Raw genomic sequence first — 26,005 nt, 5'->3', positions numbered from 1 at the left:
CAATATCGGGGTAGTTGAAATCACCCGTTATTATTGTGTAATCCAGTTTGTTAGCCTTCCTAATAACTCTAACTGCACCTCAGCCAATCAGTGACTTCCCTAGACTCCTCCCTAAGGAAGTCCCTGATTGGCTGAGGTGCCCTGGCCTCTCCAAAGGGAGGAGCCTGAGGCACCTTAGCCAATCAGTGCCTTAGGTCTCTCCCCATGCATCATATGATGTGCTGGGGAGGGGCCTAAGGCCGCTAGTTGGGCTGTGGCTGGCCAGTGAGGACCTGAAGATTTTCATTGGCATAGGAGCAGGAGCAGGGTCCGGGGACCCTTCTTGCTCCCAACTATTGTAAAGGTACCGGGGTAGGTGGGCCGGGCCCGACCAGGGGTGAGCCGGGGGGTGGGAGGCCTAGGAGCAGGAGGGACCGAGGACCCTTCCTGCTCCCAACTTTGGTGTTGGGGGTCGGGGGGGGGGGTTAGTTGGCCTATGGAGCAGGAGGGACCGGGCACCCCTCCTGCTCCCGTTTTTAAAGGTACGGGGGGAGGGAGGGGAGTGGGTCAGCCCGGCCCTGGGTGGACCGGTCAGATGCAGTGGCTCTCCTGCTCCCCCCTTCCAGGCATTCTTGCCGCCCAGACTCTCCTGCTCTCTGCCGCCTTCTGTGCAGTGCGAGCCCGTGGGTTTAAAGTGGGGCTGCACTGCGGCATGCAGCTCCACTTTAAACCCGCGGGCTTGCACTGCAGGGAAGGCGGCAGAGAGGAGCTCAGGGCAGAAAGCAGGGCTTGAAGATCGGGGTGAGCAGGCACGAGACACGGGGCAGAGCAGGGCTTCTGTGGCGCTGGAGAATCGAAAAGACATTTTCGACTGGTCTCCAGCAGTCGCTTCTTGGGTTGAGCGGCCAGCCCAGTCGGACCTGAAATTCTGTGTAGTGAATTGGGTCGCTGTCCAGTCTGCATGCATTTCACCTCATTTCCAAGCACAGATTTGAAGCGGATCACAGGAGAGGTAAGTGAATCAGGCCGAATGGAAATTTGATAGTACAGTGGTCGCAAACTGATCGATACACAATCGGTTTGCTTAGTAAATCTTGCCCATAGTGTGTATCCTGGTATGACAGTGTCCCATTGGTTATTTTCCTTCCACCATGTCTCAGAGATGCCTATTATATCTATCTTTTTCGTGCAATATGTTCTAACTTTCCCATTTTGTTTCTTAGGTTTCTGGCTTTTGCATACAGACAGTTCAAACAATGTTTATCATAACTGTTTACAAGTTAGGCAGCAGTTGGCACGGATAATTTGCAATCTTTAAAATCAGCGTGCTATGTATTTAAGGTCTACTGTGGCCTGTATTGCAATCTTGCTATGGGATATTGTCTTCCTTTTTCGTGCTTGGAGGAGATAAGAGGTTGGGGATGAAAAAAATCTTTGTCGAGGTCAACAGCTGCAGATACCTAATCTTCGAAAATCCAGTCCCTTAAGTGAGGAAAGTCGGGCTTGACGATAGAACTCATGGCAGCCATTCCGCTTGCATCTCTGCACGGGACAGGAAGATCTCTCCTGCCACGGTTCCCAGGGATTTGAAAGTTTCTCCGGGGAGGCAGGGATTCCTCCTCTCCCGATCCATCGCGTGAACTGGAGAGGATGCGAATAAAAAACAAAACAAAACAACTCCCGGTGCATTATTTAAGTCCTCGCTTTGGTAGCAAACCACTTTTAAACAGCTCTATGCAACAAGCTTTCGCTTCAATAATTCAGCGCAGCCGCACTTAGACTCTTCTCCTAGGCCGACACGCAAAAACCCGTCAAAAGTGATCGCTTCGCTTGATCTGCTACTGGCGCGAGTACATTTATAGTTGCACGTGAAGGTCCGCCGCACGCACGCACGCGCCAGTACATCAGGTGACCTCCAACACTGCTGGACCCGCCTATCGCCCGCGAGAAGTCCCCTAGTCCGCCCTCCTCTCACACTACTTCCTGTTTCCGGTAAGGCGGGACTTAGTTCTCAGAGAGAGGAGGGGGTGTCATAGGAGATCGGTCACTAGATAAGGAAAGCGGTGGGGATTGTTGATGGGTAACGTCGTGCATAGGTTTGACAAGGAAGAGAGGGCTGAGATGGCTAAATTGAGAAGAGTAGATGGAGAGGGGCGAAATAGCAGGGACGGTCTCCTAATGCGTTTGAGGAGGGGCGCTTGGTATCTGTAATACGCCGAAGACGTCCTTAACCTTTGGGGATTAAAATACTTAAGCTTTGGGGATTAAAATACTGTATTTTTTGCAATTTTAATTTCAGAATAGTCAATCCAGCATTTGTTTTTAGTGATAGTGATCTCTAAGTCCCAATTCTTATCTTCAGTTTAGAAGGCACTTGAAAACCCATCTTTTCAATAAACTCATAGGCAACTAATTTCTTTTCAATCCGCTCATTTCTTGTACTCTTTTATTGCTCTTTTGTAAACCGCATTGGTTATGCGGTCTAGAAATGGATTTATTGTATTTTAAAAACTTTTAAAATCCCAAAAGAACTATAGAGTTCGGTGTGTTTACTATTCTGACATTATGTAATGTGGCCCTCTAGGGTGGGTCCTTCCTGCCTAAAGGTTGTCTCCTCTTGCTGTACTTCATATCTACAAAATGTGAAAAGCAGTATACATACATAACGATCTCAGAAATTCAGAGGCTGGCTTTAATCATTACAGTAGCATGGGTGAGAAGTGGCAAAGAGCATTAACAGTGAAAAATTCCCCCCCCCCACCAAAAAAAAAAAAAAATCCCTTATGCCACATAAGCTCAAAGAACCTGCATTTACAGGTCTGAATTTAGGCATAGACCACTACCAAATTTTGAACTGTGCTGAAAACACAAGTCAAAGAGGAGCTTGTTCCTAGTTTAGAGGTATGCAGATGTGCTGCTTCAAAGGGTTGCCTCTGGCACTATGGCTTTTCTCTGCTCTTCTGGCTTTCCTCTTTGGCATCTCTGATGTTCCCTCTATTCCCCCATTCTCTGTGATCTGCTCAGGTCTTGCTTGTTGGTTCCAAAATCTTAAATTTGGCTCTGGCAGTTATCACATAGCCCATTTACCTGGGTAAATGAATCTTAAAAATTAATACATTGATCTTTATGCAAGTCAAAGTTCAGTATTTAAAAGCATGATAAGAACATAAGAATTGCCGCTGCTGGGTCAGACCAGTGGTCCATCATGCCCAGCAGTCCGCTCACACGGCGGCCCTCTGGTCAAAGACCAGCGCCCTGACTGAGACTATCCCTATCAGCGTATGTCCTTGTTCAGCAGGAACTTGTCTAACTTTGTCTTGAATCCCTGGAGGATATTTTCCCCTATGACAGACTCCGGAAGAGCGTTTCAGTTTTCCACCACTCTCTGGGTGAAGAAGAACTTCCTTATGTTTGTATGGAATCTATCCCCTTTCAACTTTAGAGAGTGCCCTTTCGTTCTCCCCACCTTGGAGAGGGTGAACAACCTGTCTTTATCTACTATGTCTATCCCCTTCAGTACCGTGAATGTTTTGATCATGTCCCCTCTCAATCTCCTCTGTTCGAGAGAGAAGAGGCCCAGTTTCTCTAATCTTTCGCTGTACGGCAGCTCCTTTAACCCCTTAACCATCTTAGTCGCTCTTCTCTGGACCCTTTCGAGTAGTACCGTGTCCTTCTTCATGTACGGCGACCAGTGCTGGACGCAGTAATCCAGGTGAGGGCACACCATGGCCCGGTACAGCGGCATGATAACCTTCTCCGATCTGTTTGTGATCCCCTTCTTAATCATTCCTAGCATTCTGTTCGCCCTTTTAGCCATCGACGCGCATTGCGCGGAAAGCTTCATCGACTTGTCGATCAGAACTCCCAAGTCTCTTTCCTGGGAGGTCTCTCCAAGTACCGCCCCGGACATCCTGTATTCGTGCATGAGATTTTTGTTACCGACATGCATCAATTTACACTTATCCACATTGAACCTCATTTGCCATGTCGATGCCCATTTCTCGAGCTTGATTATGTCACATTGCAGATCTTTGTAATTCCCGGTGTTTTCACTACTCTGAATAACTTTGTATCGTCTGCAAATTTAATCACCTCACTTGTCGTACCAATGTCCAGATCGTTTATAAAGATGTAGAAGTGTATGGGTCCAAGCACCGAGCCCTGCGGCACCCCACTGGTGACGCTTTTCCAGTCTGAGTATTGTCCATTTACCCACACGCTCTGTTTCCTATGCTTCAGCCAGTTTTTAATCTACATGAGTATTTCATCCTCGATTCCATGGCTTGCAATTTTCCGAAGTAGTCATTCATGTGGAACCTTGTCAAACGCCTTCTTAAAGTCCAGATATACAATGTTGACCGGGTCGCCCTTGTCTGTCTGCCTGTTCACTCCCTCAAAGAAACATAGAAACATAGAAAGATGACGGCAGAAAAGGGCTATAGCCCATCAAGTCTGCCCACTCTACTGACCCACCCCATTACGTCTGAGTACTAATGACCTAGTTCCTTAACTCGACCCTCATAGGGATCCCACTAGGACGTCCCATTTATTTTTAAAGTCAAGTACGCTGGTAGCCTTGATCACCTGCTCTGGAAGCTTGTTCCAGTGATCTACAACCCTTTCTGTGAAGAAATACTTCCTTACGTCACTATCAAATTTCCCTCCTCTGAGTTTGAGCGGATGCCCCCTTGTGACCGAGGGTCCTTTGAGAAAGAAGATGTCTTCTTCCACCTCGACACGTCCCGTGATGTATTTAAATGTCTCAATCATGTCCCCCCTTTCCCTGCGTTCTTCTAGAGTGTAGAGCTGCAATTTGTTTAGTCTTTCTTCGTACGAGAGACCCTTGAGCCCCGAGATCATCCTAGTGGCCATCCGCTGAACCGACTCAACTCTAAGCACGTCTTTACGGTAATGTGGCCTCCAGAATTGCACACAGTATTCCAGATGAGGTCTCACCATGGTTCTGTACAGTGGCATTATGACTTCAGGTTTGCGGCTAACAAAGCTTCTATTGATACATCCCATAAGTTGCCTTGCTTTGGATGAGGCCTTCTCTACTTGTTTGTCAAACAAGATCTGCCTTTGCTGTAACCGTGCTGGCTGGTCCTCATTAGACTGTGTCTGTCAAGGTGATCAATGATGCAGTCCTTTATCAGTGCCTCTACCATCTTTCCCGGTACCGAGTTCAGACTCACCGGTCTGTAGTTTCCCGGGTCTCCCCTCGACTTCAGGTTTGCGGCTAACAAAGCTTCTATTGATACATCCCATAAGTTGCCTTGCTTTGGATGAGGCCTTCTCTACTTGTTTGTCAAACAAGATCTGCCTTTGCTGTAACCGTGCTGGCTGGTCCTCATTAGACTGTGTCTGTCAAGGTGATCAATGATGCAGTCCTTTATCAGTGCCTCTACCATCTTTCCCGGTACCGAGTTCAGACTCACCGGTCTGTAGTTTCCCGGGTCTCCCCTCGAACCTTTTTTGAAGATCGGCGTAACATTTGCCACCTTCCAGTCCTCCGGAATCTTTCCCGTTTTGATCGATAGGTTGGCTATTAGTTGAAGCAGTTCAGCTATGGTCCCTTTCAGAGTCTTGATGACCCTCGGATGGATGCCATCCGGGCCCGTGGATTTATCGTTCTTGAGCCTATCAATCTGCCTCCATACCTCTTCTAAACTGACCGTCAACTCTGTCAGTTTCCCGTTTTCACTTCCAGCATAGAGCCTAATGGGTTCCGGTATGCTGTATATCCTCTTTGGTAAATACAGACGAAGAAAACGTGTTCAGTCTGTCGGCGATTGCCTTGTCCTCCTTTATCGCTCCCTTTATTCCTTGGTCATCCAACGGTCCCACCGCTTCTTTCGCGGGTCGTTTCCCTTTAATATATCAAAAGAACGCCTTGAAGTTTTTGCCTCCTTGGCTATTATTTCCTCGTAGTCTCTTTTGGCCCCTTTCACTGCCTTATGGCACCTGCGTTGATGTTGTTTGTGCTTATTCCAGTTTTCGTCCATTTTTGATCCATTTCTTAAACGAGGTTTTTTTGTCTCTGATCGCTTCCTTAACCTCTACAGTGAGCCAATCTGGTTCTTTATTCTTTTTCCTCTTTGATACGCAGTATATATAGATTTTGTGCCTCGGTGACTGTATCCTTAAAAAGAGACCGAGATGATAATGGCGGTTGTCTGGCTGTTGCAGAGGTCATCTGATCCAAATGACATGCCTGCATTTTAGCATTGCATTGACTCTGATCTAAATGACTAGCCTGTATTTTGGCACTCATTACTACTTCCTGGGAAACCTCATGGCTGAAATATTGTGTGTTGGCTTGGCTGCATACGTCAGGGCTCAAGGAGCATACCAGCTTTCGCTCCTTGGCATATCGTTCTTTATGAACTTCTAACATCAGATCCTATTGTCTGACTGGAATTTACTTTATTTAATTTTTATTTATTGTTTTGTCAGGTACTTTAGCTAGATTGTGAGTTTTCGGGACAGCTAGGGAAATCCAAAGTACCATTTTTATTTATTTTATTTTAATGTATCTTTAATCTATTTTCATTGTAAACCGCTTTGAACCTCACGGTATAGCGGTATATAAGAAATTTTTTTTTAAAAAAAAATCTTCTTTTTAATCTTCTTCCCCACCATACGTCTCATCCTTTCATAATTCCCTTTTCGGAAGTTTATCGCTGTGGCTATCATTCTGGACCGATGTTTTGTCCATGTTTCCAGGTTGAAGCGGATCATATTGTGATCACTGTTTCCCAGTGTCCCTTCTACTTCTACATCCTGTGCCGGTCCTCGCAGCCCATTTAGAATTAAGTCCAGAATTGCGTTTCCTCTTGTGTTTTCCTTGACAAGTTGTTCCAGGAAGCAATCGCTTACAGTTTCCAGAAACTTGGTCTCTCTAGCACAACCGGAGGTGTCGAGGTTCCATTCTATCCCTGGATAGTTGAAGTCGTCCATGATAACTGTGTTGTCTCCTTTGCAGTTGCGTTTAATCTCATCCGTCATTTCTTCATCAATTTCTTTCAACTGCCCTGGGGGTCGGTAGTAGATGCCTACCCTCGTTTCCGGTCCATTTGTTCCTGGAATTTTGACTCATAGAGACTCTAACTTATCTGTCTGTTGTGGCAAGTTCTCTCCAGTAGATTCAATTCCCTCTTTGACGTATATGGCGGTGCCAACTCCTTTCTGAGTCACTCTGTCTCTGCGGTATAGTTTGTATCCTGGTAGTTTGTTTCCTGATACTAATGATGTCAACGTTATCCTTTTGTGCCACTGTAAAATGATCTCAGTGCTTCAAAGCATAATTGAATGACTATTTAAGTCGTTATTCATGTAGTAACATGTGCTCAGAGATGTGTAGCCCTGCCAAAGACACAAAGTCCATATAGCAAGATCCACCACCCAATCATTGCATATGCACCATAGTGAAAAGGTGCTAATTTAAAGCTTTCAAAACTAGTGCAATTCCTATATTCACAAAAAGTTTTTCAATAATTCAGCTTAACTGAAGAGATTCCTGAGGGTCCCGACATGGACTATGTTTCGATTATTTGTCTCAAGAAACCCAAGTTATCGTGTTGAACAATTTTTAATGCAAAACAAGATGGTAAGTCAGATTCAAAAATACTATCATAGTAGCTGTAAAGTAAAAACATTTGTTGAATTGTTCATGTTAGAGATTTATGTCAAAAGTAAATCTATAAATGCTTAAAGGCATATGGGAACAGTATGTGTCAATTTACTCCTTTGCCTGCTGTGGTCATTCAACTAACAGAACAAACTTTTGCTGGTTTAAAAGGACTATGACGTCATCATGTCTAAACTGACTGGCTGTCAGAAAAATCAAGCTATCTTAGGTGGGGATTACAAAAACACCTGCCATTCTATTTCATTATTCAATCCCCCTGGTTAGAGAATGTTTAATTTATAGATCAAACTTTGTTCACGGGTCCATAACAAAAGGGCACAATCGCCGCCAATTTTTAATACAGGAGTTTCCAAGACTGAAAAACGGAGATCGCTCTCATCGTGTTCACTGTCAACCCAGTGCTGCACTAAAGGTGCTTCTAGGGTGCCTGCCCATATTCTACTGAGGTGCTCACCAATGCATACCTTGATGTTTCTTATAGTTTGTCCTAAGTAGTGTAAAGAGCAGGGACATTCCGCTATATATATCACTCCACTGGTTTCACACTTGGAGGACATGCCCTTGGCCTTTTTCTTAACCCAGTCTGGTAGTGTCAGAGATTCAAGTGTACTACTATATTGACAAAATTTACAGTGGCCACACGGTCTGTGGCCAATGTGAGCCATTCTGTTGTCTTCAGGTATGGTGAATTGAGAATGTATTAATTTCTGTTTCAAATTGGGACCTTTTGAAAAGGCAAACCTGGGAATGTCTTGGAAAATAGAATATTGTAAAATGTGCCAATGCGTTTTAATTATCCGTTTGATGGGAAAGGCATGGTGAGAATATGGCAACACACAAACTAAAGACTGCTCTGCTTCACCCTGTGGGGATTGTAAAAGTGTAGAATGGCTGGCACATGATGCATGTTTGCGTGCTTTCTTTACTACTCCTCCAGGGTAACCTCTCTCCTGGAAGCGTGCACTTTTATCCTGGGTTCTTTCAGAGAAATCTTCCATAGATGAACACAAGCGTCTTAGCCGCAGAAAGTGCCCTGTGGGTATGTTGTCTCTCAGATGCCTCAGATGGAAACTATCATATCTATTTAACTTATTTATAAATGATCTGGAAATTGGAACAACGAGTGAGGTGATTAAATTTGCAGATGACACTAAACTGTTCAAGATTGCGTATGCAGATTGTGAAAAGCTGCAGGCAGACCATAGGAAATTGGAAGACTGGGCATCCAAGTAGCAGATGAAATTTAATGTGGACAAATACAAAGTGATGCACGTTGGGAAGAATAACCCGAAGCACAGTTACCGGATGCTAGGGTCCACCTTGGGGGATTACGCCTAAGAAAAGGATTTGGGTTTCATTGTAGACAATACAATGAAGCCTTCCACCCAATGTGTGGCGGCAGCCAAAAAAGCAAACAGGATGCTAGGAATTATTAAAAAAGGGATGGTTAACAAGACTAAGAATGTTATAATGCCCCTGTATCGCTCCATGGGGTGACCTCATCTAGAGTATTGCATTCAATTCTGGTCTCCTTATCTCAAGAAAGATCTAGCAGCATTAGAAGAGGTTCAAAAAAGTGCGACCTAGATGATAAAAGGGATGGAACTCCTCTCTTATGAGGAAAGACTAAAAAGGTTAGGTCTCGTCAGCTTGGCAAAGAGACGACTGAGGGGAGATTATGATTGAAGTCTACAAAATCCTGAGTGATATAGAATGGATACAAGTGGATCGATTTTTCATTCTGTCAAAAATTACAAAGACGAGGGGACACTCGATGAAGTTACAGAGAAATACTTTTAAAACCAATAGGAGGAAATGTTTTTTTTACTCAGGGAATAGTTAAGCTTAAGAATGCATTGCCAGATTTTGTGGTAAAAGCAGATAGCATAGCTGGTTTTAAGAAAGGTTTGGACAATTTCATGGCGGAAAAGTCCATAGTCTGTTATTGAGAGACATGGGTAAAGCCAGTGCAGGATTAATTCTACGAGAGCTCCTAAGCACACAAGTCCACTGGGCTCTCTGCCCCACCCACCCTTAGCTTAGCTTTCAGAGGTTAAAACCTCTTTCTTCAGGTCAGTAAACTATACTGCAGTTACAGTATCCCTGTCCTGACCTGAGGAAATGAGTTATGGTCTCTGAATTAGTAAAAAATGTATTAAAACTAGTCTAATAAACAGGATCACCTTATTTCCATTTTCTATTAATAAACAATTATCATCACAGCTACAAAAATACTTTATCCTAAAGCGAAAATAAATAAATAAAACAAATAGAATTTTTTTTCTACCTTTGTTGTCTTGTTTCTGCTTTCCTCATCTTCTCATCAATCTTTTCCTTCCATCCTCTGTCTGCCCTCTCTCTGTCTCTTCCATATGGCATCTGCTCTCTTTCTATGCCTCTTTCAGAAACTGTCTGCCTCTCCCTTCCATTTCTCCCTCCCCCCATTGGTGTGGCATCCATCTATTTCTCTCCGCTCCTCCCATGGTGTGGCATCTGTCTTCTTCCCATCCATCTCTCCCTCCCTTCCAGAAGATTTTAGCATCTTTCTCTCCTCCTCTCAGATCTGGTATCTGTCTCCTTAGTTTCCCTTCCCTCCCCCTATGCCCTGACAATTTTCTGCTCTCCTTCTCTTCTATCTCTCCCTCCCCCTCCATTATCTGACATTTTATCTCCTTCCTTGCCCCTGGTCTGGCATCTGTCTCTTTCATTTCCCTCACCCTCCATGGGCTGGTAACTCTTCCCCCCCCATCCATGGTCTTGGCATATCTCTTTCTTCGCCTCTCCCTTCCCTGGTTTTCCTTCTCCCTACTTCCCTCTCCTCGATTAGGTGCAGCAGCATTCCCCCCCAACCAACTGCCTGGTGAGATGAGGTCAGCTTCCCTCCCTCCCACTCCCTCGCTGCCCTCTTGCCCGCCGTCCATAAGCAAATTGAACCCAGGCTGCGGTGCTCTAACACTGCGCATGCGGGCTTCCCTTCTCTGAAATAGGAAGTTACATCATGAGGGGGAGGAGAAGAGAAACCGGTGCGCGCAGTGTTAGAGCCCCGCGGTCAGGGTTCATTTCGCTCTAACATTGTGTGCACCTGAGATCCCTCAGTATCCTGCTCAGATGAGGGACCACCTTGTGCTGGACAGAGGGAGGAAGTGTTGCAAGCGCAGCTCCCAGGCCCACAAGAAATGAACCCTCCATCCTCTTGGCTGCCGATCAAATGTATGGGAATCGGGGACGGAGGACAAGATACACAAGGCAGCATGAGCGAGAAGTGTGAAAGATACCATAGCGTTAGCAAATTGATTCCCTTTAGCAGCCTCAGGGCCTGCCTCCGAGGAAAAAGGAAGTTGCATCATCAGAGGTGAGCTGACTTAGGAAAGGCACTGAGGCTGCTGGAAGGAATCGATTTCCTAATGTTACAGCAACTGTCGAGCAAATTGCAATAAAGAGAGAGAGCCTGCTAGTCGGGATGGGCGGTAGGGAGAGGTGCTGCTGCTAGACTGGAGCATAAGAGAGACAAAATTATGGCGATGGCAGCAGGAATGTGGAAGACATGATGGTTGGGAATCTGCAGTAAACAATGTGACGTCATCGTAGCAGCGCATCAGGCCCCGCCTGAACTCCTCGGGCCTGGTGCACATGCCTAAAGGGCTTACCTTTTAATCCAGCCCTGGGGCAAGCCACTGCCTGCCCTGGATCGGTAGCATGGAATGTTGCTACTCTTTGGGTTTTTGCCAGGTGCTAGTGACCTGGATTGACCTCCATGTGAACGGGCTACTGGGCTTGATGAACCATTGGTCTGACCCATTAAGGCTATTCTTATGTTTATTTAAGCTGCCTGAATGTTACATACTACAGCTATGCTGATGACATTACTGTTGTCCTCCCTGTTACCTGCCTAACACCTGCAGAGATACAAAGACCTGATTCAATCTTATCTTCCATAGAAGAATGGATGAGATATTCCAAGTTAAAACTAAACACTAATGCTGCCCGATTCAGGAAAAAAAAATTTGATTCGATTCAGCCTATTGAATTGATTATTCGATTCGATTTTCCTGCCCAATTGGGTGGTTTTTTTTCAAACATCCTTGTGGGTTTATTTTATAGCCTCTTCACCTCTTTTATAACCTCTTCACCCCCTTTTCCCTCTCCTACCCACATTGGCGCTGTAGTGGAAACAAAATAAATAAGCAAAAAAGACTTTTCCACTCTCTGTTAAATCCTAGCTCACGTTCGTGGTCTAACACCAGCTCTGGCAGGATGCACATTTCAAATCTGACATAATGTAATCACAAAACAGAAAATAAAATTATTTTTTCTATCTTTTGTTGTCTGGTCATTATTCAAATCATGTTGATCCCATGCTCTGGTTGTCGTCGGATAACTTGCTTGCCAGGGTCCTCTGCCCATTTGTCGTTTTCTTCTTGCTTGCTGCTAACCATCTATCTTCCATCTCTGTCCTCCCCTTCTGTTTCCCTTCCCTCCCCCAGAGGTTTGGCATCTTTCCTTTTTTTTGTCTCCATCCCTGCAGCTGCAACGATGGAGCCTACCATTGCTCCTTTTCTTAACTACACTTTCATCCATCATCTCTCCCTCCTTCCCCACCACCCCAGGGTTCTCCATCTCTCCCATTCTCTTCCCAACTACCCTCCTATCCAGTATCTCTATCCTCCCCCCTCTGCACCATCCTTTGTGTCCAACTTCTCTCCCTTTCTGTTCCTTCCCTCCCTAAATCACATTGTCCATCAGCTCTCTCCCTCTCCTCTGTTTTTAGACCCATTATTTCTTCCCCCCCAGTCTGGCATGTCTCTTTGAATCCGCTTCCCTCCCTCCCTCCGTATACTTCTACATCAGGGCCCCCCTCCCCTGAAGGCCTGCACTCCCCCCCAAGACCTGTTCCCCCCCTGAAGGCCTGTCCTCACCCGAAGGCCTGCATGTTCACCCCTGGTCTTACCTTTACTTAATTACAGCAGCAGAGCAGCCTGCAGAGAGGATCGACGGTGCTTTAGCGATCCTTGCAGGCTGCCGTCATCTTCAGGAGCACGTTCACTCTACTGTAGTCCCGCCCCTCCTCTGATGTCAAGGGCAGGATCACGGCAGATTGAACATGCTTCTGAGGATGATGGCAGCCTGCAAGGATCGCTAAAGCACCAGCAATCCTCTCTGCAGGCTGCTCCGCTGCTGTAATTCAGTAAAGGTAAGAACTGGAGGACACCAGCACTTCCCGACTGACTCTGTCCCCTCACCCCCTAAAGCAGGAGCGGCAGTGGATAACCAGCAAGAGGCAGTGTTGCCGCTCCTGCTTTAAAAGACTGAAGGTATGGGAGGAGGGTTGGGCCCCGAATCGGCGAGGTCGATTTTTTGTAAATACAAATTGATTCGGATCGATTCACCCGATTTGAATTGGTGAATCGATTTGAATCGGAAATCGGGCAGCACTACCAAACACTGGGAAAACTAAATTCTTTCTGGCCATGCCCATCATCTTTAATTCTGAGAGGAACTATCTTTCCCATCACCCCTACGATTAGAATCCTGAAAGTTCATCTTGATAGACAGCTATCTATGACAACCCAAGTGGATCAAATCGTATGCAAAGACTTCAACATTCTTTGGAAACTAAGATCCATAAGAAAATTATTTGATTTGGCACCATTCCAATTGTTAGTCAAAGCACTACTTTTAAGCCTTCTGCACTACTGCAATATTGCATACCCAGCAGGATAATGCAGACACTTCCAGAGATTAAGTATCATCCAAAACACCACAGTGAGGCTAATCTTTAACCTAAAATAAATTTGACCATATAACCCCATCTTACCAAAAATTACACTGGCTAACGTTGAGGGAAGAGTTCTTAAAATTCGGATGTCTCTTCTACGAAGCATTACATGGCCTTCGGCCCAACTATCTTACTGCTCAGTTCCTGTTCTTGTGGCCTTGTTGCTCCACACTTTATCAATCATTCTTTACCTTCCTCTCAGTCAAAGCTGCACTCGGAAAAGGTTCATTAATAGACTATCATACCTAGCTGCTTCCAGAGATCCATAACTGAGTCAAATGGTTAAAATATCATCCTCTTATATGACTTTAGAAAGCTTCTAAAAACACACCTTTTTTCTAAATTTTTTAATCCTTCCTAAGATATATACAGATGTATTGTAATTCTACTGTTAACTGGTTATGCCTATGTTCTCTTGTAGCTCACTGACAATGGTCAGTCCACCTCTTCTGTAAACTACATAGAATCGAAAGGCTTTTGATACATAAATAAAATGTTATGTTTGCATTTTAGGACTCACTAGAAGCTTTGGTACCGATTGAGGGGGTGAAGCTCATCCCAGAATGATGGGAGATGGAGCATGAAAATAAAACAATGAGTGTCTATAATCCTCATGGCAAATGACAGTTTTACCCACTGGTCAAAACTACCATTCCTGATTACAAGAAAGAAGATTTGCAAGGTAAGAACCTAATCTTTCCTTAGTTTGTTTACAAAGAATGAATTTTGTTTCTTTAATTTTAAACAAGTACTATAAGCTATGACTTAATTTTTCTTTCACTTTCTCTTTTGAATTTTCTTTCCTGTTATATAAGATCTGTGGTGCTTGCATGAAGATTTCTATATGTTGATGCAGTGAAAAATGCAATTAAGAGTGAAAACAAATTAAATATGCAGTCCAAATTAAAGCAGCATCATTGATAACTGTGCTGTACTGAAATGATACAGTAGTAGTATTGACTGCCATAGATCACTGCATACCAATTCTTCATTATGCAAAATGCTGTCCGACAACTGGAGTATGTCAGTAAATTATGTTCTGGTGCTGACCATTATTCAGGGGCTTGAAATGTTCTTGGTGCTCTAGCTTATGTTCCTTGTGGCAGAATAATATTTCTGAATTGGTCGTGAGCCTGGATCTTTGTTCTGCTCTGCAGTTTTAATCATTCCGAGTTGTGGCTTCTTGGGGTTACCAGTTCAATTTTTGTTTTCAGATTTTTATTTCTAATTTGCAGCCAGTATTTGGTGAGATCTGAGTTTAGTTCCTAATTATATATTTTTTTTATTTTTAGGGCTTCTTAGGCATGGATAGATTTTTAACAAAAAAAGTATAAGATAAATGATTACAATGAATTGGGTGTAGCTAGTACTATTTCAGGTAGTAACACACATAGTACCAAGTTAGCTGAGGGTATGCTTGTCAACCATCCTCTCTCAGACGAGGGGCATAATGAAATACCACCAAGCAGATATTTCCCACTAATATCTTTTTTAGAATTTAAGAGGGTGATGATATTTGATTTGAAATAGTTGTTTGTGAATGCATACTATTTTTGGCTATACACCCCTCCTCCCCCCCCCCTTTTTTTTTTTTTTTTTTTTAATCTTTATTCATTTTCAAATCAAAACAACAAGTGCACAAAAATACATCATACAAGTAATTCCAATATAGCACTATAATATCTAACACATAAAATCTAATAGTGTAATAACCCCCATCCATCCACCCACCCTTCATCACATTTTCAACTAAAATAGAATATACACATGTTATATAACATATTATAACATATCTTTTAAAACTACTCCCCAACACCATCCTCCCCCTTGAGTGTGCTAAATACAGCTAAGAAAGAAAAGAAAAGGAAAAGAAAAGAACTGATGACTATTCATCGCAATACTTTGCCAATGGCCCCCATATCTTTACAAAGTTATTCTATGTCCCTTTTTGCATCGCTATTGCTCTTTCCATCTTAAAAATATGGCATAATGAATTCCACCAGAATGTGTGATTAAGATTCATGTAATTTTTCCAATTATTGGTAATATGTTGAATGGCAACCCCTGTCATGACTAATAAAAGTTTGTTATTATATGACGATATTTGACTCTTCTTTCTCATAGCCATTCCGAATAAAACAGTATCATAGGAAAGCACAACATGGTTTTCCAATAAAGAGTTTTCTTGAGACCATATTGAATTCCAAAATAACTTGATATAGGGACAATAATAAAGTAGATGATCTAATGTCCCTGGTTCCAGATTACAGTGCCCCCCCTTTTTTTTTTTAACAAAACCACGGTAGAGTTTTATACCACAGCCTGGAATGCTAAATGCTCCGATGCTCATAAAATTCCAATCATTATCAGAGCATTTAGCATAACATAAAAATGCACTTTTATACCGCAAAACCATTAAGTTCTATGCGGTTCACAAAAGATAAAGGATCTACAAAATAAGTGGAATAAAGAAAATATATCTAACTTCTAAAAGATTTAATGAAAAGATAGGTTTTTAAAATATAGTGGAACCTTGGTTTACGAGCATAATTCGTTCCAGAAGCATGCTCGTAAACCAAATTGCTCGTATATCAAAGCAAGTTTCCCCATAGGAAGTAAGGGAAACTGCTTTGATTGGTTCCACCTCCTCCCCCTCCCCCCTCCACGAGGCTACTGGCGCTGCTCCATTCTCCCCCCCCTTGAGGAATCCGATGCTGTTCCAAACCCCTCCACACGATCAGCTTCCCCACCCTGTGAACCAGCATTCCCTCCCCCCCCGCTCGCGTTGCCCCCCCTCCACTGCGATCCTACTTTCCCCCTCCCGAGCAGTCAATGGCACCCTTTACCCGACGGCACCAGTGCCGGTGCCCGAAGATCCTCCCTCTTCTGGCGCGGCTGGGCGGTGCGTCGGAGATCCTCCTTCTTCTGGGCTGGGCTGGACTGGCTTTGAGCATTTGCACATGCTCAAAGCCTTCTGGTCTCGCTCTCTCCGAGATTGAGAGCGAGACCAGAAGGCTTTGAGCATGCGCAAATGCTCAAAGCCAGTCCAGCCCAGCTCAGACCAGAAGAAGGAGGATCTCCAACGCACCGCCCAGCCCAGGCCGCGCCAGAAGAGGGAGGATCTTCGGGCACCGGCACTGGTGCCAAGTCGAGTAAAGGGTGTCATTGACTGCTCGGGGGGGGGGAATTAGGATCGCGGTGGAGGGGGGACAATGCGAGCGGGGGGGGATGCCGGATCGCCAGGGGGGATGCCGGATCGCCAGGGGGAGGGGGGCGCTCGTACAGCAAGGCAAGCTCGATTTACGAGGCACCAAGTTTGCGAATGTTTTGCTCGTCTTGCAAAACACTCGCAAACTGGTGCACTTGTAAACCGAGGTACCACTGTACGTCTAAATTGGTGATAGGTGTTGGAGGACGCAATTAAATGATTCAAATCGTTGTCCTAAGAAGCTGCTTGAAAGGACAAAAGACGCTGATGAAATCTCTTCTGCGGCTTAGTAAAAGAGGGCCTTAATTATTGAACCTTAAATACCCAGAATAGCTGTAAAACATTATGCCATAGAATTTCCATATTTTTGCTGCAGAATCTACCTTTTAGGGCTCCTTTTATTAAGCTGCGCTAGTGGGGTTAATGCGCATGACTTTTCATCAAGCGCTAACCCCCGTGCTGGCCTAAAAACTACCGCCTGCTCAAGAGGAGGCGGTAGCGGCTAGTGCGGCCGGCGGTTTAGCGCACGGTATTACATGCGTTAAACCGCTAGCGCGCCTTTGTAAAAGGAGCCCTTAGTTTTTGTGGAAAGCGGGGGGAAGGGAGGGGGTTTGGTACGATTTCAGTTTAAAATCTTCGTAATACGTTCCTTAGTTATTTCTGTGTGCTTGTGTTTTTAAATAGATGGAAAAATAATTTGTTGGCCAAAATTGGGACCAGCACATTTTTGATGATACCTATTTGATTTATTCATTGAAAGAAATAAGCCATTTGTTCTGGGAAGATGAATAAAGTGTGTGCTATATTTGGAGGATCCAGAGGAATTGGAAAGGCTGCTGCACAGTTGCTGGCCCAAAAAGGTTTCCATCTGGCTATTATTGCTAGAAATTTAGATGCAGCCAAAGCTACTGCAAGTCAGCTAGGTGGTGAGTACATTGAGAATTCATGGGACACACCATTGATCCGTGTTTCCAAGTCATTGTTATATTTTTGTAAACCATTTTGGAGTGGGTGAGGAGTTATTGATGTGGGCACCATATAAATGTCGTGTTTTAATGTTAACCCCTATTATTAGTAACTAGGTCTCTTTGTATAACATGCTACCTGTAATAAAATAACACATATTAACCTAGCCAACATTGATAATTATGTCCCTTAGGGGGGAATTCATCAAGCAGTGTTAGGATTTAATGTACTACAATTCATCAAGTCGCTAGGACTTGAACACAAGTCGATGGCACCTAACAACAACAATGTACATTAAGGGAATTAGTGTGTGTTAAACGCTAAGGGCTGGATTCTGAAAGAAGCAGCTTAAGGTTAGGTGCGATAATTGGTTACGCCATTAAAACGAATTAAACACCTGTTTAAAATAAATTAGGCCTCCAGGACAAGTGCCTGGGTCCACGATGCCTAGTGATGTTGAAGCCCTGAAGTGGTCGTGTTTAGGGGTGGCGCTGGACTTCAGCACCACTGGCAGCGATTCTGCAAAGGCTCTAGGCACCAGAAATGTAGGCCTGTGAAACCCTGGCCTACATTTCCAGCAAAAACCGAAAGGAATTGACCCCAAAATATCCACAGAGAAGAAAATCCAGAGAAAACCAAAAAAACCCTGTGGAGTGACGATGTTCCAAAATGGACTTTATTTGAAAGTGCCATAGTTCCAAAAGTACACTGAAATCATCCACATAAAATAAATTCATACACATAAAAATAGGTTATCCACATAAAAGCCTTAAAGGACCTAGTCCGCTAGGGATACAGGACCCAACACGGTCCGCGTTTCGACAAAAAGTCTTCTTCAGGGGTCCCTGGGGGTCCTATAAAGATGAATACATGGGAAACAATTGTGTGGTGAGCCGGAAGTGAGACACTGCTTGCGTTTGCTTGTTTCCCATGTATTCACCTTTATAGGACCCCCAGGGACCTCTGAAGAAGACTTTTTGTCAAAACGCGGACCGTGTTGGGTCCTGTATCCCTAGCGGACTAGGTCCTTTAAGGCTTTTATGTGGATGAATTTATTTTATGTGGATGATTTCAGTGTACCTTTGGAACTTTGACACTTTCAAATAAAGTCCATTTTGGAACATCGTCACTCTACAGAGTTTTTTTTTGGTTTTCGCTACATTTCCAGCATCTAGAGCCATAGTAGCCATGATTCTGTAAGCGGCATCTGTCTGTGATTGACACGCAGCAGGTGCTGCATACAGAATCAGCCCCTAAAAGCCTTAGGTACAAAATAGACTTTAGAATTTAGTATACGCTAATTCCCTTAATACTTGTTAAAGGCATGTTAAGCCCTAATTCTGTTTGATATGTGATTAATCAAATGTAAAAGTTGAAATATTTATGTGGAAAGAATATATGAGCCTAATTACACAAGCATTCTGGTTGTATTCTTCTGTGCATAATATCTCTTTAGGATGTACCCCCATGAGAAAATGGTGAATATGTTTTACCCTGTGTGATAAGCTGTTAGACATAATTAACCAGAATCAGCACATCTGCCCAACAAAATATAATGAATTCTCAAAAATATACAAAGAAGAAACCTCATAAATTGTGGAGCACCGCTTTCATATTCCATGGTTAGTGGATGCAGTCCTTTGTTGCCTATCTCATTCCACTTTAAATTCCTTTTTATGATTTTGTCAGCTTAATACAGTGTTTCTCAACTTCAAGCCAAGTACCCCCTAAGTCTAACAAATATCAATCAAGTAAACCCCTGCCCAAGCTCCGCCCCAGACCCGCCCAGGCTCCACCCCTGACCACACTCCCATAATAATAGTACTAATTGTAATGCAATTTCTTCCATCCATTTTTCATATACACACAATATAATCTTATTAATACATAATGGTAACCACAAAATTGCAAAAACACACTATGCACAGAAAATGTTAATTATCATTATATTCTTTTTTTTTTTTTTCAAAGAGGTCAAGGTAGATGACTTCAAAATATGCAATGTCACCTCAGTAACAATTATAGAAAAATAGACAAATATAGTGCAAAATATAGACAGCAGATACAGTATGTGCCACTTTCTGTTCCCCTTTCTACTTTTTCTCCTTGAGACCGTCACACTGATAAAGGGCCGCATCATCAATCACCTTGACGGACACAAACTGATGAGGACCAGCCAGCACGGCTTCAGCAAAGGAAGATCTTGCTTGACAAACTTACTGCACTTCTTCAAAGGAGAATATGGGCAGATAGATAAGGGTGATCCAGTCGACACTGTATATCTAGATTTTCAAAAGGCATTCGACAAGGTTCCACATGAACGTCTACTTTGAAAAATTGCAAGCCATGGAATCAAGGGTGATATACTCACGTGGATTAAAAACTGGTTGGCGGATAGGAAACAGAGAGTGGGGGGTGAATGGACAATACTCGGACTGGAAAAGCATCACGAGTGGAGTGCTGCAGGGTTCGGTGCTCGGGCCTGTGCTCTTCAACATATTTATAAACGACCTAGAAATTGGCACGATGAGTGAGGTGATTAAATTTGCGGACGATACAAAGTTATTCAGGGTAGTGAGGACACAGAAGGATTACAAAGACCTACAAAGAGGCATAAATACGCTCGAGGAATGGGCCGTGAAATGGCAAATGAGGTTCAACGTGGATAAGTGCAAGGTGATGCATGTCGGTATCAAAAATCATATGCACGAATACATACATATGTCCGGTGCTATACTTGGAGAGAGCCCCCAGGAAAGAGACTTGGGAGTACTTGTAGACAAGTCAATAAAACCGTCCGCCCAATGCATGGTGGCGGCGAAAAGGGCAAACAGAATGCTAGGAATGATTAAGAAGGGGATCACAAACAGATTTGAGAAGGTTATCATGCTGCTGTACTGGGCCATGGCACGCCCCCACCTGGAGTACTGCATCCAACACTGGTCACCGTACATGAAAAAGGACATGGTACTACTCGAAAGGGTCCAGAAAAGAGCAACAAAAATGGTTAAGAGGCTGGGGGAATTGCCGTACAATAAGAGGTTAGAAAAGCTGGGCCTCTTCTCCCTTGAAAAGAGGACTGAGAGGGGACATGATCAAAACATTCAAGATATTGAAGGGAATTGACTTAGTAGAGAAAGAGAAATTGTTTACCCTCTCCAAGGTGAAGAGAACGAGAGGGCACTCACTAAAGTTAGAAGGGAAAAGATTCCGTACAAACGTAAGGAAGTTTTTCACCCAGACAGTGGTAGAAATCTGGAACGCTCTTCCGGAGGCTGTTATAGGGAAAAGCACCTTTCATGGATTCAAGAAAAGGTTGGATAAGTTCCTACTGGAACAGAACATACGCAGGTAAGGCTAGACTCAAATAGGGCACTGGTCTATGACTTAAGGGCCACTGCGTGAGCGGACTGCTGGGCACGATGGACCACTGGTCTAACCTAGCAGCGGTAAATCTTATGTTCTTATACTTAAACTCGCCTACTTTTCTGAGGTTGTCTCCTTCACTAGAGCCTCCCTGCACGTTGCTCTTCATACATTGTTGCCCTTTCCTCTTTCTGAGGATGGTTGCATGCCTCTGATCATTCTCTTTTCTTTTCCTTCCCTTGCTCTGCCTGTGGAGACTTACATATTTGTGTTTTATTTAGAGGCCAACTCTCCCTCCATCCCATTTTGTAAGCTAGGGAGTACCACATGTGAGAATAATCTACCTGCTTGTCCAGTTACTTAACATAATGGGTGTTATCCAGAGACTGCAGGCAGATAGTCTCACATCCCACCCACCTCCCCTGGTTGGCTGCTTCACTTGGGCATAGAACTGTTGACCTCACAAGCTGGCGGGAAGGCACTTGCGCATGCATGGTGTGGGCAGTCAAAGCTGTCCCCAGATAACACCCATTATGGTAAGTTTCTGCACCTTTGGTTTAGCTAGTGACGCTTTGGAAGCAGCATTCATGCTCATAGCTTGGGAGAAGGAGTTGTATTTGTTAATTAAGGGTGATACCTAATGTTAGAATTCTGGACCCATGATTGCAGTGTTCTGGAAGAGACCCTGGTATATGGCTCCTGGCCCAGGATAGTCACTGCCGTGGCCAGGCTAGATACTGTATGCTGGGAGATTTAATATACAGGAAAAATCCCTAATTAGATGTGAATGAAGGCTTATGGAGCCAGGACCTCAGTCTTGGTTGGGGGTTTGAGCTAGAGGCCCAAAGGAGCAGGAGAAAACTGTCCAATCCCCCCCCCACACACACACACGCACATACAAAAAAATCCATCACTTAACTGGTATATGAACTGTGAATTCAATATAGTTATAACATTAGATTTTTCCATATAGGGTAAAACTGCTAGAAACCTTTGTTTCTTTAAGGATGGTAGATGAACTATACATGTAAAAAGATATTTTCACCCAGACATGGAACTAGGAAAGGATTTGGTAGGCAGTCGGGTTAATTAGTAAGGATAATTTCATTAACTGTTGTGGGTTGTCAGCAAATAGAAGCTTAAGCTCTGTCCCCTACCTGTGTTTTGGAGGGTGAAGGAAGGTTTGTGGATGCTTTTAAATGTTGCAAGAATTTTGTTTTATTTGTTATTGATGTGTTTTTTTTAAACAGCAAACCATTTGGCCCTCAGGTGCGACGTTGCTAAAGAACAAGATGTGCAGGATACATTTCAAGAGATTGAGAAGAATTTAGGCCATGTTAAATACCTGATAAATGCAGCTGGAATTAACAGGTTAGTTGGATTGAATACTTAGAGAATTCCTTATCCTGTACCGAGACAGAAGTGAAGGGTCCTTAGAACAGGTGTCAACTACATCAGAATATTCACTGTAGTGTTATTTTATTTTGCAAAATGCCAGTTTTCAGAATCAGGCACACATGCATGTTATTAAAGGAGCTTTTTTTTCCCCAATTATGATTATTATCTAGAGTAAAAACTATGATGTCCATTGCTGGTTTCCAGACTGTAGTACAAAGTATGGTTGTGATAAAATTGGATTTTTGCAATTCACTGAGCACTACAAATCGTTCAGAACGCCACAGCAAGAATGATCGCTGGAGCAGCCTGAAATGATCATATTAGTCCAGTGCTGAAACAGTTGCATTGGTTGCTGATTGAGATGAGGATTGAGTATAAGGTTTTGACAGCTATGTACCAGGTGATCTACGGGGTGGCTCCCTGGTATTTAACTCAAGTGCTGAAACAGTATGCTCCTCCTAGAGTTTTGAGATCTCAATCTGCAATGCAACTATCAATTGAAGCACATGGACAGACACACTATAGGACAGTGGTCTCAAACTCAAACCCTTTGCAGGGCCACATTTTGGATTTGTCGGTACTTGGAGGGCCTCAGAAATAAATAGTTAATGTCTTATTAAAGAAATGACAATTTTGCATGAGGTTAAACTCTTTATAGTTTATAAATCTTTCCTTTTGGCTATGTCTTAATAACATTATTGTCATTTATAGCTAAAGAGACATATGATCAAGAAACTGTTTTATTTTACTTTTGTGATTATGATAAACATACCGAGGGCCTCAAGATAGTACCTGGCGGGCCACATGTGGCCCCCGGGCCGCGTTTTTGAGACCACTGCTATAGGAGGACACAGAGGTCAGCAATTTCAGTGGCAGGTCCACGTTTGTAGAATGCCCTGCCAGCACACCTGAAACTCTGTAGGGACAAAATATCTTTCAAAAAAACAACTTAAAACCTCTCTCTTAGCGCTTTGTTAGTATGTTTTTATGAAAATGTGTGATGAGACTATTTTTCTATGTTTTTGTATGTATTTCAGTTGTGTATGTTTATTTATTCAACTAGCTGATGGCCCGGTGTTGCACGGGTATTTAATTATAGCAATAACACTGTAAATGGATTCAAATAAAGATACTTTATAGTGGTGAATGAAATTATTTTTTTACAGCTTTATAAAAAGTACAATATTCAAATTATAATGTGAAATATTTGACAAAATGAATACAATACAACTAACACAAAACTTGATTATAAACAACATTTTTAGTTTCACCTCCAGGAGCAAGAACATATAAATTCTTGGGTGAAGAGACCCCCAGAACATAGCACCCCAGGTAGTGAGGGATCTGCATACCAAGTTTCGTTCAAATCGGTCAAGCCGTTTTTGATGTACTGTGAGAATGGCAGCTGTTTACATTTTTTGCATTGACATGAATGGGTGAAATCTGATTTTCTGTTTGTAGCTCCGCCCACATGTGTAGGTGGGCCGCGAGTCCCCCAGAACATATCACCCCAGGTAGTGAGGGATCTGCATACCAAGTTTCGTTCAAAGCAGTCAAGCCGTTTTTGAATTACTGAGAGAATGGCAGCTTTTTACTTTTTTTCCATTGACATAAGAACATAAGCAGTGCCTCCGCCGGGTCAGACCATAGGTCCATCCTGCCCGGCAGTCCGCTCCCGCGGCAGCCCAAACAGGTCACGACCTGTCAGAATCACCAGAAGGGGCTCCCTTGCCACCTTGGTTTCTCATTGAAGTCCTATCTTCCCATCGAAGTCCTAACCCTCCGGTCTTGCACATGCACGACCTGGTTGGGTTTCTATACTTATTACCTGGTTAGCTTTCTATACTTGTGTTACATCCCAGCTCCTCCCTCAGTATCCCACGATCCATTTATCCCTCAGGAATCCGTCCAATCCCTGTTTGAATCCCTGTACCATACTCTGCCTGATCACTTCCTCCGGTAGCGCATTCCAAGTGTCCACGACCCTTTGGGTGAAAAAAAACTTCCTTGCATTTGTTTTGAACCTATCTCCCTTCAGTTTCTCCGAATGCCCCCTCGTACTTGTTGTCCCCTTCAGTCTGAAGAATCTGTCCCTATCCACCCTCTCTATGCCCCTCATGATCTTGAAGGTCTCTATCATATCTCCCTGAGCTCCTTTTTTCCAGAGAGAAGAGCCCCAGCCTATCCAACCTCTCGGCGTATGGGCAGTGTTCCAGCCCTTTTACCAGTTTCGTTGCTCTCCTTTGGACTCTCTCAAGTACCGCCATGTCCTTCTTGAGGTGCGGCGACCAATACTGAACGCAGTATTCCAGATGTGGACACACCATCGCTCGATACAATGGCATGATGACTTCCCGCGTCCTGGTTGTTATGCCCCTCTTTATGATGCCCAGCATCCTGTTGGCTTTTTTCGAGGCTGCTGCGCACTGTGCAGATGGCTTCAGTGATGCATCCACCAGCACACCCAAGTCTCTCTCAAGTCTGCTGTCTCCCAACAATGCCCCCCCCAATTTGTAGTTGAACAACGGGTTATTTTTCCCTATATGCATGACCTTGCATTTTTCCACGTTAAAGCGCATTTGCCATTTGTTTGCCCAGTCTTCCAGCTTGTCCAGGTCCCTTTGCAGGTCCTCACACTCCTCCCTGGACCTAACTCTGCCACACAGTTTGGTATCGTCTGCAAATTTTATAACCTCGCACTTTGCCTCCTTTTCCAGGTCATTGATAAATATGTTGAAGAGTAACGGCCCCAGCACCGATCCCATGAATGGGTGAAATCTGATGTTCTGTTTGTAGCTCCGCCCACGTGTGCAGGTGGGCCGCGAGACCCCCAGAACATATCACCCCAGGTAGTTGGAATTACTGTGAGAATGGCAGCTTTTTACATTTTTTCCATTGACATGAATGGGTGAAATCTGATTTTCTGTTTTTAACTCCGCCCACGTGTGCAGGTGGGCCGCGAGACCCCCAGAACATATCACCCCAGGTAGTGAGGGATCTGCATACCAAGGTTCGTTCAAATCGGTCAAGCCGTTTTTGAATGACTGTGAGAATGGCAGCTTTTTACATTTTTTCCATTGACATGAATGGTTGAAATCTGATGTTCTGTTTGTAGCTCCGCCCACGTGTGCATGTGGGCCGCGAGACCCCCAGAACATATCACCCCAGGTAGTGAGGGATCTGCATACCAAGGTTCGTTCAAATCGGTCTAGCCGTTTTAGAATTACTGTGAGAATGGCAGCTTTTTACATTTTTTCCATTGACATGAATGGGTGAAATCTGATGTTCTGTTTGTAGCTCCGCCCACGTGTGCAGGTGGGCCACGAGACCCCCAGAACATATCACCTCAGGTAGTGAGGGATCTGCATACCAAGTTTCGTTCAAATCGGACAAGTCGTTTTTGCGTGATCGCGGCACATACACACACACACACATACATACATACACACATACATACCTCCGATTTTATATATATATATAGATTTTCTTTACTGTTCTCCCAAGGGAGTCAGAACGGTTTACATTCATTTATTCAGGTACTCAAAGCATTTTTCCCTGTCTGTCCCGGCGGGCTCACAATCTACCTAATGTACCTGGGGCAATGGGGGAATTAAGTGACTTGCCCAGGGTCACAAGGAGCAGGGTGGGTTTGAACCCATGC

General features: G+C 43.9%; 1 protein-coding gene across 5 annotated transcripts in view; it reads left to right on the top strand.

Moving 5' to 3' along the window:
* The first annotated feature begins 331 nt into the window (after nt 1–331).
* Nucleotides 332–26,005, top strand: part of CBR4 (carbonyl reductase 4) — a 53,344-nt gene continuing 27,670 nt past the window's right edge. The window contains exons 1-4 of one of the 5 annotated variants that reach the window (XM_033942123.1): nt 332–351; nt 13,920–14,088; nt 17,299–17,540; nt 22,197–22,317. In XM_033942123.1, the coding sequence (XP_033798014.1) occupies nt 17,399–17,540; nt 22,197–22,317 (263 nt within the window). In that variant the 5' untranslated portion in view covers nt 332–351; nt 13,920–14,088; nt 17,299–17,398. Of the gene's footprint in view, nt 352–1,869; nt 1,972–7,471; nt 7,589–13,919; nt 14,089–17,298; nt 17,541–19,036; nt 19,203–22,196; nt 22,318–26,005 lie in introns of those variants that run through there. The other 4 variants (XM_033942132.1, XM_033942105.1, XM_033942112.1 and 1 more) reach the window with 4 other exon arrangements.

Source organism: Geotrypetes seraphini, chromosome 1 (assembly GCF_902459505.1).
Source record: "Geotrypetes seraphini chromosome 1, aGeoSer1.1, whole genome shotgun sequence".
Lineage (NCBI taxonomy): Eukaryota > Metazoa > Chordata > Amphibia > Gymnophiona > Dermophiidae > Geotrypetes > Geotrypetes seraphini.
Note: the sequence above shows the minus strand (reverse complement) of the source record. Positions and strands in the feature narration are given on the sequence as shown.